Source organism: Neopsephotus bourkii, unplaced genomic scaffold (genome assembly GCF_033783945.1).
Source record: "Neopsephotus bourkii isolate Nb327-2 ecotype Australia unplaced genomic scaffold, CSIRO-AGI_Nbou_v1 NB_923, whole genome shotgun sequence".
Taxonomy (NCBI): Eukaryota; Metazoa; Chordata; class Aves; order Psittaciformes; family Psittacidae; genus Neopsephotus; species Neopsephotus bourkii.
In genome coordinates, this window is record NW_026901417.1 from 2,012,590 (window position 1) to 2,026,244 (window position 13,655).

The following is a 13,655-nucleotide window of genomic DNA, read 5'->3' on the forward strand; positions in this document are numbered from 1 at the left end:
TATTCTTCCAGCTTAAAAAGCACTGACAGCTTGTTTTAGACCAATGCCATTTTTGGTTTGAGCTAACCTTGTTCCCTTTGTTCCTGCAAGCATGGTTAAATGAGTATGATGTGTCCTTTTGCCACCATTTCAGTCTGGTCCCAGCTTAAAAGCCCACTTGCTTTTTGTTACCAAGTACACTGTTCTTGCTGTTTGATATTTAGCTACAACTATCAACTTTCATGCTCAACCATTCCCATTGCTTATTTTCGAGTTAAATTGCTCAATGTATGCAGTCATGACACCATGGAATTGCACAGATAGGGCATGGGAGGAAAAAAACGATTAAGATAGGTGAATTCAATGTGGATTTCATGAGATTTCATTCATCTTCAAACCATTTATATATACTGTTCATGTCTCTGAATTCAGCTTGCAGATTTTTTTCTTTATTTTTCTCCTTTTTTCTTTTGACTTTATTTTTTGTGTTTGCTTTAGGTAGATTGCAGTTTCAATCTAGCACACTTTGCCTAAGTACTGTTGTGTCCCATAGCTCTTTTTAAACAATACAAAGCCAAAATGTCCAGCAACTAAATACACCATTCCAGACTAAATCATAGAAAACATTGGGTCAGAAGAACCCAGTCCCATAGAAACCTAAGTGGCAAAAATGATCTGATTCCATTTCACACATAACTCAGAGGTAGGCTTGAGAAGCAGCACTGTGGCATATAGTAGTGGAAAACTACTATAAAAGCATAAAGTTAAAAATAGTGTTTTGAAATCAGAATTGTAACAGTAGTGTTTGCTGCTCTGTGTTTTAGCTATTTAGGTTGAATTTAATGTAGCTTTATTTTTTGTTGTAAAAAGGCAAGTATGGTATTTTTTACAGTATTTTAAAATGCATTTTTCCTTTAAAAACACACTCCAAGGTCTTCTGTCATGTTACTCTTCCGTGACATTTTTCTTACTTAAAGTCATAGCTTTTGTTATTAAAATACTGAGAGAAGAACATTTAATGCTTAAAATCCCCCAAGAAGGGCACGAGTGCCTCCTTGGCAACTCGGAGAAGGTGGAAATGACATTTTTCCTACAACCCTTAACATAGTCCACCCCTGCGAGCACTGAAGGAGGAGTTTGTGGGTCAGTGTGAACTTTTTCTTTTAAACATTTTAAGATTTTTTTAATTTTTATTTCTATTAATTTCTTTTTAGGGGTCCATCATTAGCAGTCCTCACATGCGCCGAAGAGCTACATCAACCCGAGAGTGTCCATCTCGCCCTCACCAGACTATGCCTAACTCCTCCTCACTCCTAGGTTCCTTATTTGGTAGTAAAAGGGGAAAGCCACCTTCCCAAGGCCATCCACCATCCGGCTCATCACAGCAACCTCCGCACCCTCCAGTAATCCCACATCAGCAACACTCACAGCATCCTTCTGCCATGCATCACGCGGGGCCAGGCGAGGGGCAGACGCAGGCCCAAGTGCACTCTCACCATTCGCAGTACTGCCACATGCAGCAGAACCCACCGCCCTACCACCACCACCACCACTACCACCCTCCCCAGCATCTCCAGCACCCACACCAGTACCACCAACACGTGCCCCACTCCCAACACGCGGCACACTCCCCACACACACCCTACATGCAGCACCCTCACTCTCAGCATTCCCACTCCCCTCACCCACCGCCGCACCCAGCACACTCTTCTCATCCTCAGCATCACCATGGGCCACCACCGCCCCCCTCCACTTCAGCCAGCACTAAGCCCAAACACAGTGGCATCAGCACAATAGTCTAGAACATATTGACCCTCCTAATAACTGTAGTTTTAAACCAAGTTACAAAGGCACTTACAGGAAGCACCAAGTAATATTGTCAGTTTTTACCTAGATGATTTAATTGAGTTGTGTGAGCTTACAGGCTTGCTGTTACTAAATAAAATAATTCAAGTTAGCGCAGTCAGTACTGGTTTTACTTATCTACTCAATAGAACTTCACCATCTGGTTAGTTCTTACTTCCAAACTGCCTTGAAAACGTGCTGTTTGCTGCATATGAGTAAAGCGACCTTTCCCACCAAATCCCTTGGCAATTTTACCTGCATAATAAAAACTTAGTCTATGGAAAAAGGGACAAAGTGATACAGAACCAAGTGTTGCATTCTTGCTCTTTTATTGTCAATGGGCAAAATAAATAAGTAGACCTGATATGGTTGATGAAAGTACGTAAGTAAACTTTATATAATATAAATATATACATATAAATATATATATATACTGTATAGTTAACATTTGTGCTTGGAAAGAATTTTTTTCAGTCCACAAAACTAGCAATATAGACCTTACAAGGAATTCCACTTACTTGATAGGACAGTATAATAGACGAATAGCATATGAAAGAGTAGACCAAAAACAGTAAATGTTAGAAAGAAATCTCAGACACGTCAGTATTTTCACTTCAAGTCCTCAGGACTTGCTAAGGTTTCTAAGCAATCATTACTAAATGTGCCAAGTAACATAGCATTTAAATGTTGTAGTCCAATACTGCTTTGTATAAATCCTTATTTTATTAACACGATAATATCATACGTAATCAGTATTATAACTGCTCTGCTATTTCAGGTAAGCAAACTCGTTACGATGCAGTAATTCTACCGTAGCAATGTAGGGTGACCCTTGCCCACTGGTCATCTTGAAGCATTGGTCACACAAGTTCTTAGACACTTTAAAGGCTGTGATAACTGTGAATTTACATGATCCACATTTCTTTTGTACACGTATGATTTCAGGAACACACATGAAGAGTGACGACAGGTGCATGTACACACTGCAAAAACATTCATCTCAAACATGACAATGGCAAACTTCCATCTTCCTCAGCTACTTTGTTTCCTCTTCACCATAATTTCTCATTTTTACCCCCAAAGAAGCTGAATTCTAGTCCGAGCATTTCCAGGGGGAAGTGCTCTAAAACTTGAAGGTTCGTTTTAGACTTTAGTATAGGGTTTTTATATATATATATAAAAAATATGTAATTCCATGTAGCCATGTGCTAGCAACAAAGTGGCTTCACCATTTTTACTCATCACATTTGTAAGTTTGAAAGTACCCAGCACTCAGCAGGCTGAGATTATGCTCAAACCCTCACGTTCATAGTCCAGTTAGTGGCAAGACATCACATAAAAATAGGCTGTGCTGTTGTTGCTTATGTGTTGTAATCAAACCATTTGCAAATTGATGTACAGTTTTTATCCCGAAATCCTGTACAAAGTTATACATGGCGCCTACTTTGTAGTTTCAGCATTTTGAGCCACTGCAAGGACTTTACACCTAAACAGTAGAGACAAAGGAATCACAACTGCAAAACTGTACCAGCCTAAAAGCAAACCTTGAAGAGGATGAGCAAAAAGTTCCAGTATGAGATGGGTAAAAGTAATTATAATAACAACCAGTCGAGTTTCTATTTAATGGTAATAAAATGGTCAGAAATGATGAAGACATGAAAACAAGAGAGTGACTTTCCATATTGGCTTGCTCATGGCATCTCTAATATCGGGGGGGAGGGCGGAGAGGATGAGTAATTTTTTTTCCCTTTCATGCCATCAATGTCACAATACCAGCAAACTGCAAACTGAGCACTTTGTTAACCTCCACAGAGGGCAAATACAGCAATCTAGAGTTTAGCCTTTTGTTTCAAGCTGTCCACGTTTGTTCCACACATGTGCAATACGTTTTCCCCTTTCTGCTCCTTCTCCTCTGACTTACCTTCATGAAAATACAAGAGTAATTGCATTATGATTTTTAAGTATCACTCATTCTGTTCCGAATTCTGCGGCTCACCTTAAGAGGGCTCCCCTGGGTCCCTGAGGCTCTGTTCTTTGCAGTTTAAAAAATATATACTGTTCTTATAAGGGAAAGTAGAACTGTCTGCATGTCATCTAATGTTATTAGTGTGAGGCTACACTCTACATATTGTATATTTGCAAAATATATCTGTTACTGTTGATATTAGTTGAAGTAAAGTGATAACATATTTCAATATGTAGACTTTTCTTCATACATCTGTACCAATAGTAGAGTCTAACTGTAATTTATAGGTTGTTCCAGAAAAGATAAAGAACCATTCAGGTACAAACATCTTTCAGAAACTGCATCTTTTAATTACAACAGAGGTAAGAATGCTCCTCTTCACTGAGTGACGGAGTCTGTCCTTGGTTCAGATGCAGAGTTGTAAGTAAAAGGCCTGTGTATGGAATAGGTGCAAAACATGCGGTAGCAGTGGAGAGGAAAATCCAACTCTGGTGTGGTAATTAACAGTGATGGTGTTCAGTCTCCCAGGTCTGCATTTGCTTTATGTTTAAAAACCCCTTTAATTCATTTAAATTAGAGCTACATATAAGTAATTTAAATTTTCACAGGAAGCCACATTGCTTGACCACTGATTTTCCATGTGCAATCGATTAAACATTCAGGAGATGTCAAAAATGCGCATGCAGATACTACTTACATGTGATCTCGTGTCAACGTGGGGAAAGAGATTGTGCATTAAGTCACATGTGTGAAATCACAGATCATTTGGGGCTAGTTTGTAGAACAAAACTGGTCACAGAAGAGCACAGTGTAAACTCCAGTATTTCAAGTCAATGAGGAGAAACAGTGCACCAGATTTTTTCTTTTGTTTTTTTAGACTCTGTTTGTGTGTACTTTAAACAAACAAATGTGTCTGGGTGACAGCACAAGTCTTCAGAACTTTGCTGCTTCTTACGGCTGTAGTATAACCTCTCTGGCTCCATCCTTCATTAACAATTGCTTAGAGCAGTGGGGACCATGCCTAGAACAGGGAAATGTTAGTACTGAAATAGGGTTAAGAAAATGAATTGGTTTTGGCCTGCAGGCAGGAGTAGAACTGAGAGGGGATTTCCTAAGATGCCATTGCCAAGCAAAAACTGGTACAGAACTGCACAGTGACCACGGGTTCTTTTTCCCATCAGTGATGCGGCAAAGTAGTCATGCTGATTTGAACAAATGAAAGGAAAACATGAATGAAGGTGTGGCAACAAAAATCTTTTCTGGGACAACAATCAAATATATATTTGGGGTTTTTATTTTTTTAAGTTAAGAATGAAATGTAAAACAATGTAAAAAAAAAAAAACAAAACAAAAAGCAAAGTTCATCCTAATATAATGTGCGTCTTGTATTGCTAAAAAAAGCCAAGTCTAACATGCGGTGTAGAATGATTTTCCCATCATGTACTGCATGCAGCAGAAGCCTCTTGTTTCTTGATAAAATGAGCTGAAAGACAGTCAGCAGATATTTAAACAATGAATCTCTAGATGTTGACTTGCTGTTCCATATGAAGCTGTGTGTTTTCTGCAGTTAAGCATGCATTTTGCTGTTCCGTTGTAAAATACCATCGCACTTCTTGCCTGCAAAATGGATTATTGTGTATATATTTAAAAGAAAAGTGGAACCAATAACAAGATCAAATTTGGGAGAGAGAAAAGGGGGCGGTGAAAACGGGACCAGTGGGGGGAATAGAGAATTCTCTAAATTGTACATAGTGTGTAAATTAGCATTACTCTACGTCTGCAGTCACTTTGAGGTTGCCTATTTCCTGCTAGGAACTTAAATCAGCTTTGAGTTGTATTAAACTGTTAGAATTAGGTCTTGAATGCAGACTCTTAGAGACTTCAAAAACCATTATGCTTACAAGAAGCTTCTGTTCTGGGGAGGCTTGAGACCCCTTTTGTAACTCTGGGGAAGAAAGGAGTGCTTTCATTTTAATATGCATTCTGTTTGTAAGTAGTAACAGACCCTATTGATGTAAAACTATAACTGTGGTCATGTGGAGAAATCAAATAAATCATTTAAAACTCTTTGTTTCTCATTTTGTATAATCCAAGAACTTCAACTCTTCAAGACCCGAAATGAAGGAAATTCCTTCCAATTGTGTGTCCTGGCCCCACTGAGTCAATGGGATTGCTGCTGCTCCCTGCAGAGGGGTCACGCTTTCAGTCTGCATCCTAAAGTAAAGATAAGTTGGTGGGAATAGTGGTCAGTACTGTGGAGACTGTGATCCCCTCTCAACAAGCTTTGGTTGGTTTGGTGGTGCTGTAGATATATTTAGTTCCAAAGTACAATAAAGAGTAATAAATACATCACTTAGATCTGCAGACAGCGAGAGGTACCACTAAAGGGACTTGTTGGTGCCCTACTTAGCAAAGCATTCAAGTGTTGCAAACCAGTAACCACATTTTGAATCTTCTTTACCATGAGCTGTCCATCATGCTCCACTGATCCCATTCATCCTCTGGCTGTCCACTGCCCCAGGAGCTCCTGTTCAGGTGACTGAACTGCCTGCACTGGACTCGGGTGTTCTCAGCTTGTCCTTCCCATGGGCACAGTCCTTTGCCCAAGTGTGACCCATACTCTTTGGATTGAGCTGTGAGTATTCACTGCTTCTGCACATCCATTGGTACCTGCATTTAGTTGTGTGTCTTAATTTATACCACAGAAGGAGCGCTATGCAGGCGTATTTGCCACACGCGGCCTTCACAATGTTTGATGTTAGGCTGCTGCAATCACTTTGGATAATAACCTGTGGCATACTCGATTGCATTCTTTTTGTGCATTTCCCAAATTTCAGGGGGATTATAGTGTGTCTGCAAAGACTGTTGAAACTAATGCTTAGCTATGAATTTAAACTAAACACAGTGTGTGCCTGTTTGTTCTATGAATTTTAGGAGGTTCTGGAATTATTTTGTGAGAAGTCAGCCATGACCTATTTCCAAATAGCTGTCATTTCAGGATGCGCATCTCCATCAAAGATTTTTTGGTAGGTAAGTACCCATTTATCACTTCCAGTATGACATCCCTCTGAGCTTTGCAGCCCACTCGATGACCAATGCCTCCCAGGAGCATTGTTAGTGAAAATAACAGGATTTGCAGTGATGTTCTTTACTGGTTACTTCTATTCCTGGCTTAGAAGCTATGATTTTTGGATGCCAGAGAGGGACTTTTCATCAGAGACTAGTGATAGGACAGGGGGTGATGGGTGTAAACAGAGGAAGTTCAGGCTAGGTACAAGAAAGAAGTTCTTTACCGTGAGGATGATGAGATGCTGGAACAGGCTGCCCAAAGAAGTGGTGAATGCCCACCCCTGGCAATGTTCAGGGCCAGGTTGGGCAGAGCCCTGGGGACATGATCTAGTGTGAGGCATCCTTGCCCGTTGCAGGGGGCTGGAAGTGGGTGATCTTAAGGTCCTTTCCAACCCAAACCAGCCTGTGATTCTGTGACTTTAAGAATTCGGATACATTTACATTTTGAGAAGGCAAAGAGTCTGTCTCCTCTAATTTAAATCTCAGAGCCTGTAAATGTTACAAATCTGTTCGGTTTTGTGTTTTGGTGGGTTTTTCCCTGATCCATTCAAAAAGTAGGACCTAAATAATATGTCTAAATGCTGCTGCTTTCTACCTAAACTCAGACTAGGTTGGAAGTATTCATGGCACAACTGCAGAGAAATAGGCAAAGAAAGCTCAGCAGCAGTTGTGGCTTGTGTGATAGATTTGCACCGGTTGCAGGAATGCCAAGTAACTTAACTGAAAAATTCAGGGTGTGTTGAACAGGATGGTCTGACAGCTCACAATTGGGGGGGGGGGGAGGGGGGAGAGGGGATGTTCAATCTTAATATCCCTATTTGTTTGAGATGCTCATCTTAGTGGAGTTGCATTCCCTAAGTCTCTGCTAAAGCCTGTGTACATATGTAGTGAAAAATCATAGAATCATAGAATAGTTAGGGTTCGAAAGGACCTTAAGACCATCCAGTTCCAACCCCCCAGCATCCCTATAGGCCCCCTTCAGATACTGGAAGGCTGCTCTGAGGTCTCCACGCAGCCTTCTCTTCTCCAGGCTGAACAGCCCCAACTTTCTCAGCCTGTCTTCATACAGGGGGTGCTCCAGTCCCCTGATCATCCTCGTGGCCTCCTCTGGACTTGTTCCAACAGTTCCATGTCCTTTTTATGTTGAGGACACCAGAACTGCACACAATACTCCAGGTGAGGTCTCAAGAGAGCAGAATAAAGGGGCAGGATCACCTCCTTCGACCTGCTGGTCACGCTCCTTTTGATGCAGCCCAGGACAGGGTTGCTCTCTGGGCTGCAACCACACACTGAAGCTGGCTCATGTTCATTTTCTCATCGACCAACACCCCCAAGTCCTTCTCTGCAGGGCTGCTCTGAATCTCTTCTCTGCCCAGCCTGTAGCTGTGCCTGGGATTGCTCCGACCCAGGTGTAGGACCTTGCACTTGTCATGGTTAAACTTAATGAGGTTGGCATCAGCCCACCTCACAAGCGTGTCAAGGTCCCTCTGGATGGCATTCCTTCCCTCCAGCGGATCAACCGAACCACACAGCTTGGTGTCATCGGCAAACTTGCTGAGGGCGCACTCAATCCCACTGTCCATGTCAGCGACAAAGATGTTGAACAAGACCGGTCCCAACACCGATCCCTGAGGGACACCACTCGTTACTGGTCTCCAGCTGGACACTGAGCCATTGACCACAACTCTTTGTGTGCGGCCATCCAGCCAGTTCTTTATCCACCGAGTGGTCCATTCATCAAATTGATGTCTCTCCAATTTAGAGACAAGGATGTCGTGTGGGACAGTGTTGAACACTTTACACAGGTCCAGGTAGATGACATCAGCTGCTCTACCCCTGTCCATCAGTTCCGTAGCCCCACCATAGAAGGCCACCAAATTGGTCAGGCAGGATTTCCCCTTAGTGAAGCCATGCTGGCTGTCACCAAGCACCTTGTTGTTTTTCATGTGCCTTAGCATGCCTTCCAGGAGAACCTGCTCCAAGATTTTGCCAGGCACAGAGGTGAGACTGACGGTTTAACAAGTTACATTGCCTTCTCACTTAGGACAGGCAATCCTACCCTCACATGAAGAAAAAGGTCAAGGTTTGCTGCCATAAATTATAACTGAAAATCACAGATTTGCAAGTCAGAAGCTGAATGTCTTAAAACTTTTCCTAAACCCTATCCCACGTTTGTGCATTTCAGGTGTTTGCCTGCACGATGGATCAGTACACACAGGAATCACACGGATCAGTTGTCGTGCAGTGCAAGCTCATCTAGAGAACATCTTTTTCAGAGGGGGTTGCTTTCCAGGTATTTCTGTATTCTTCTGGTTGAAATAAAGAAGTGCAATATTGAAATGACAGGAAACCAAACTCAAGACCTTCCTATGTTTTACTTCTGAACTGTGTTTCACCTGCATCTCTTTTCAGGTTCTGGTTGACAAAACAACCTCATGAATTCTATTTAAACTTTTTAGGACTGTGGGTTATTTCAGCACGTGTATGTTCTGGCAGACGTATTTACATAAGATGAGCAGTGTACTTACAGTAACATGCCATGATACATCTTTATTAACATTTTATTTATTAAATAAGTCTTATAGCTGCATTGCACCTTTGTCAAGAGGAAACACAGGATTTGTAACCTACTTACTGAGTGATTTTTGCTGCTATATTTTGGTGATAGAAAATTCCTGGAGGAGAACATAACACAGCTAACTTGATAGAACTAATTAAAATAGACAAGTGACGGGGAAAATGCTTCATTTTAGATGTATTTTTAGTAACTTTCTTTTTGTTTCATATTATTTCAAGAATTAAGGCCAAATCCTGTGTTACTTGACAAAACTAAATCAACTGCAGGATAAGGCTGATGATGAATGCTGGGAAATGCTTAAATTAAGATCTCTGCTTGAAGTACTTCCTAAGCTAAATGAGACTTAATGAAAGTTGTGTGGGTGATGCTGACTTGAAACTATCCCTTTGGAACTGGTTAGATTTTCATTTTTTTTACCACACATATAAATGCATATTTTTAGGGATAAAATGTTATGAAAAAATCCCCTTCATTTAGCATTTTTGCAGCAACTGAGATGTGAAATTAGCCTCATGGTTCACAAGCCACAGCCAGCTCAAACAAATCACACAAGCACACAATTTATCAGCTCCGCTGGAAAATGACATGTGCAACTTCAGCTTTCATTTACTCCTTCAGATTTAGATATAGTGATTTAAACAGGTAAATATAATGAGCAAGGAAAAAATAATCTGTCTTTAATAAGATGAATGGGGTGAATTCATTCTGACACAAACGAAATGTTCTGCATGCAGTGAAAAACGCTTCCTCTCTACAGTTTCTCATTTCTGCTGCACAATAATACATTAGCAAATGTTTGACAAAGCAATGGGCTTTATTTGTGTGTCTAGGGAAATGGAAAAAGGAAGGTCTGTGCAGGTGTGCTGGGTCAGGAGGCTGTTATTCAGCAGTGGTATCACAGTGAACCAAAGCTGGAAATCAATTCATTCAGTCATTACAGATTTAAGGTTTTTGATGAGGAAACGATCTGACTTTCAGACATGGGTTTCATCACATTTGGACCCAGCCTGACTAAGTGAGCCCTTCCCCTGTACATGATCCTTGGACAGGAGCATATCCGCCCCGTGGCTGTGCAGCATAGCAGCTCTCTGCCTCCAGAGGTGCATTTCCCTCCTCCATAAGCTCACCATATGCTCATGACTGATAGTTATTTTCCTTTTACTGACTAATAGTCCTTTATATCCATCTCCAGCAACCATAACCACAATGGCCATAGTGCAAGGCCAGGCTGGATGGAGCTTGGAGCAAGCTGCTCTAGTGGAAGGTGTCCCTGCCCATGGCAGGGGGTTGGAACTGGATGAGCTTTAAGGTCCCTTCAACCTAAACCAGTCTGGGATTCTATGATCCTATGATAGTTGGAGAAACTTCTGTCATGCTTCAAAAGTTGAGTTCAGAAGAGCAGTGACAAGAAGCAACATTTTCTAGCCCAATAAGAAATGTGTACCAAGTGCTCTGGGTAGAAGTTAAAACATCCCAGGTGTTTGTTTATACCCCGGAATTTTCACAGCATTTCAGTGATTTTTGAGTGTCTTTGATTATGTGCAAACTCTTCTGCTATAGCAATTTGTAAGTTTTCAAACTAGTTTGCAGGTATTTTATACCTGGAGTGTTTCGTGACCCTGCTAACATACCTGCAAACTGCCAGCATAGCTTCATGCAGAAAAGGTGGCTGTGTATTAGCAATGAAGCACAGGGGAGGTAGGCTGGACAATCCCTCTGGCTGTGTGGATCTGAAATATCTCAGAGAAGCTGGTGAAAAAGCCTTGTGTTTCAGGTTATCTGTTTCTCTTTCCATGTGTGAGAGGGGAGAAACAGATTCCTCATCTGAGATAAAGCAAATTACTGAGATCATGGGGCTCCTTCCTGCTCCTAACATCAGAGTACAATAAAACTTATTTTGGCAAAGAGGCTCAGAACCCATGTCCTCTCTCTATTCATTCACACTGTGCAGTTACTGCAAGGTCTCTTCATGGCTGCCCTTGTTCCCTCACTTACCACTGTCATCTGTGTGTGATACAAACCTGTGCTCTCCAGCCTGCTGCTCTTCACCCACAGCTCTGCCTGCAGTGTGGTTGCTAGACAGAGTTCAGGTTATCTCCTTCACAGAGCAAGATTTACACCTGGTCTCAGTGCAGAGTTTGGCCAATTTTCTGTCTCTTGAAAGAAATAAATCTTACTTGGCTGTAAAGAAAAAACTATAAAAATTATACATTTGTAATTAGAAACAGAATACTTCAAACAAACACTAAAACCCAAGAGATAATTTAGTGCTTCATGTTAATCTAACACGACAGACCTAACAGGCAGTTTGCCTGTTAGTGCCACCACACCCTGTGAGGAACCCCTTTCACTAACAGTTGTCCTTCCTTTAGCTTCTTACAGTAGCTGCAGCCTGGTAGTCCTGGACACACGGTAGCTTGGACAGATCTGTCCGTGTTAACAGCTGTGCTTCAAACACAGGATCCCACAGCGTGCGACCAGGAGCAGAAGTGGAAATACCAGTTCCTGCTCTCAAGGTTTAATTTGTAAGCCAACTTCACTTACAATATTCAGAGGCAGGAGAGGTGATGCGATGAGCACATCACCACATGCCCATGGGGAAGATGATGACGAATTTCAAGTGCAAAGCTTTCCTTCCATGTGTCTCATTGAAAAGGACAGAACAACAATTGCATAAAGGGAGGAGAGGCTACAACAGGAATTGTATGTGTTCTCCTGGAAGCGCTGCAAAGACCAGTGAATATTTTTACAAAGTGATTTAGACCTGCAGTGGCACTCCTTCAGTAAGTAAAACATCCATGACTCCAGGAGCTCAGTATTACCAGGTGTTTCTATCACTGAATACCAGTTCTTAAGCAGCTGCTGAAAACTACAGTAAAAAAGAAAGGAAAACCTTTGGGTAATTACATGACACACATGTGCTGATTTGTATCCCTTTTTTGTATTAATTCCTTCTCAAGAAAGCAATTCTGTATGGAACAGACTGAAATGCACATCACGGTAGCAGTCATAGTTGATGGCAGAATGTGAGTTAAGAAGAGCTCTCTAACAGCTGAGGGATTAGGTGGTCCATGAAGGTAGTGAGTGAAGAGTGACCTGCTGATGTCAAAGGCAGCTGGAATGATATGAATGTGTGGATGAATAGCTGAGTGGCAGGATAGCAGAGATGAGCTGTAAATAAAAGGGGGGAAAGAAAAAGTTTGGGCATGTTTCTGAAGCAGAAGGCAAAAAAATGCATTATTGTTTTAGCAGCATATTGTGCAGGTCTGTGGAATGCACTCTGGAGATGTCTATAGGTCAGAACAGTGGAATTCAGTTAGTGAAGGCTGCCAGGAGAGTGCTTTCAACTGTAGTCACATACAACATTAGGAAGAGTATGGGACAAAGTAAGTGGTGTGATACCATTTATGTCAGCACAGAAACAAACAGGATGCTTTGCAAGTGAGTGTCTGCTTGTAGTTTCCTGCTGTGGATATGCTGTCCTCCACTGTGGTTTATCCTGCAGTTGGAAAAAAACAGGTATTTCTTTAGGGTATGCTCACAATCCTATTCTCATGCTTAGTGAATGAATACACAAGGTGGAGTGTGCTGGCTGCTCTTTCAGTTCTTTTGAACATCCTGATGAGGCATCCTTTTCCTGCTGTTTCCTAACTGCCTAGCCCTGTTTTCACTGCTGGGATCATTTTATTTAAGCAGTCTTTTACTGTGTGCTTTGCTTGTTTATTCAGAGTTGCCAGATCATCCCCTTTGTGCTGACCAGAACCAGTCTGACTTGTCTCAGTAGAGAGTGGTCCCAGATAGAGCACAGTTAGTCTGGGAAGGATGTCCTGGACCCGCAGCTTTTCTCCTGACCCCAGAGGAGGTCTTACCTACCACCTACCACATCTCTGTCCAAACGGGGATGTGGCACTGGTGGAGCATCGCCATCTTTTCAGCACTCGACCATTTCGCCCCAGTGCCAGGCAGGTTCCCACCCCGTGACACCATGTGGGAGGGCTGTATGCACCCTGAACCCATTGTGTCAGAAGGCAGAGCAGCAGAGCAGGCTTTTCTCTTACTATCCATACCATCAACATCCTAGAGATACAAGCACCCTACAGAGGTAGTAGTGTTACCACATCAGGTGATGAAGTGAACCTGCCTAGTGACCTCTCACACGGACAGGGAGCAGCGTGTTTCCTAGCAGCCTGCAGGGTTCAGGTACCCAGCCCAGCAAGC

At 42.0% G+C, this 13,655-nt stretch overlaps 2 protein-coding genes across 11 annotated transcripts in view; one reads left to right on the forward strand and one right to left on the reverse strand.

The window, feature by feature from the left end:
• IQSEC1 (IQ motif and Sec7 domain ArfGEF 1) overlaps positions 1–5,857 on the forward strand; it is a 335,931-nt gene extending 330,074 nt beyond the window's left edge. For 8 of the 10 annotated variants that reach the window (XM_061357815.1, XM_061357814.1, XM_061357816.1 and 5 more), the window contains one exon: positions 1,194–5,857. In XM_061357815.1, the coding sequence (XP_061213799.1) occupies positions 1,194–1,781 (588 nt within the window). In that variant the 3' untranslated portion in view covers positions 1,782–5,857. The remainder of the gene's footprint in view (positions 1–1,193) is intronic. The other 2 variants (XM_061357822.1, XM_061357823.1) reach the window with 2 other exon arrangements.
• HDAC11 (histone deacetylase 11) overlaps positions 1–13,655 on the reverse strand; it is a 656,323-nt gene that overhangs the window by 518,871 nt on the left and 123,797 nt on the right. The gene's annotated exons all lie outside the window — the stretch shown is intronic.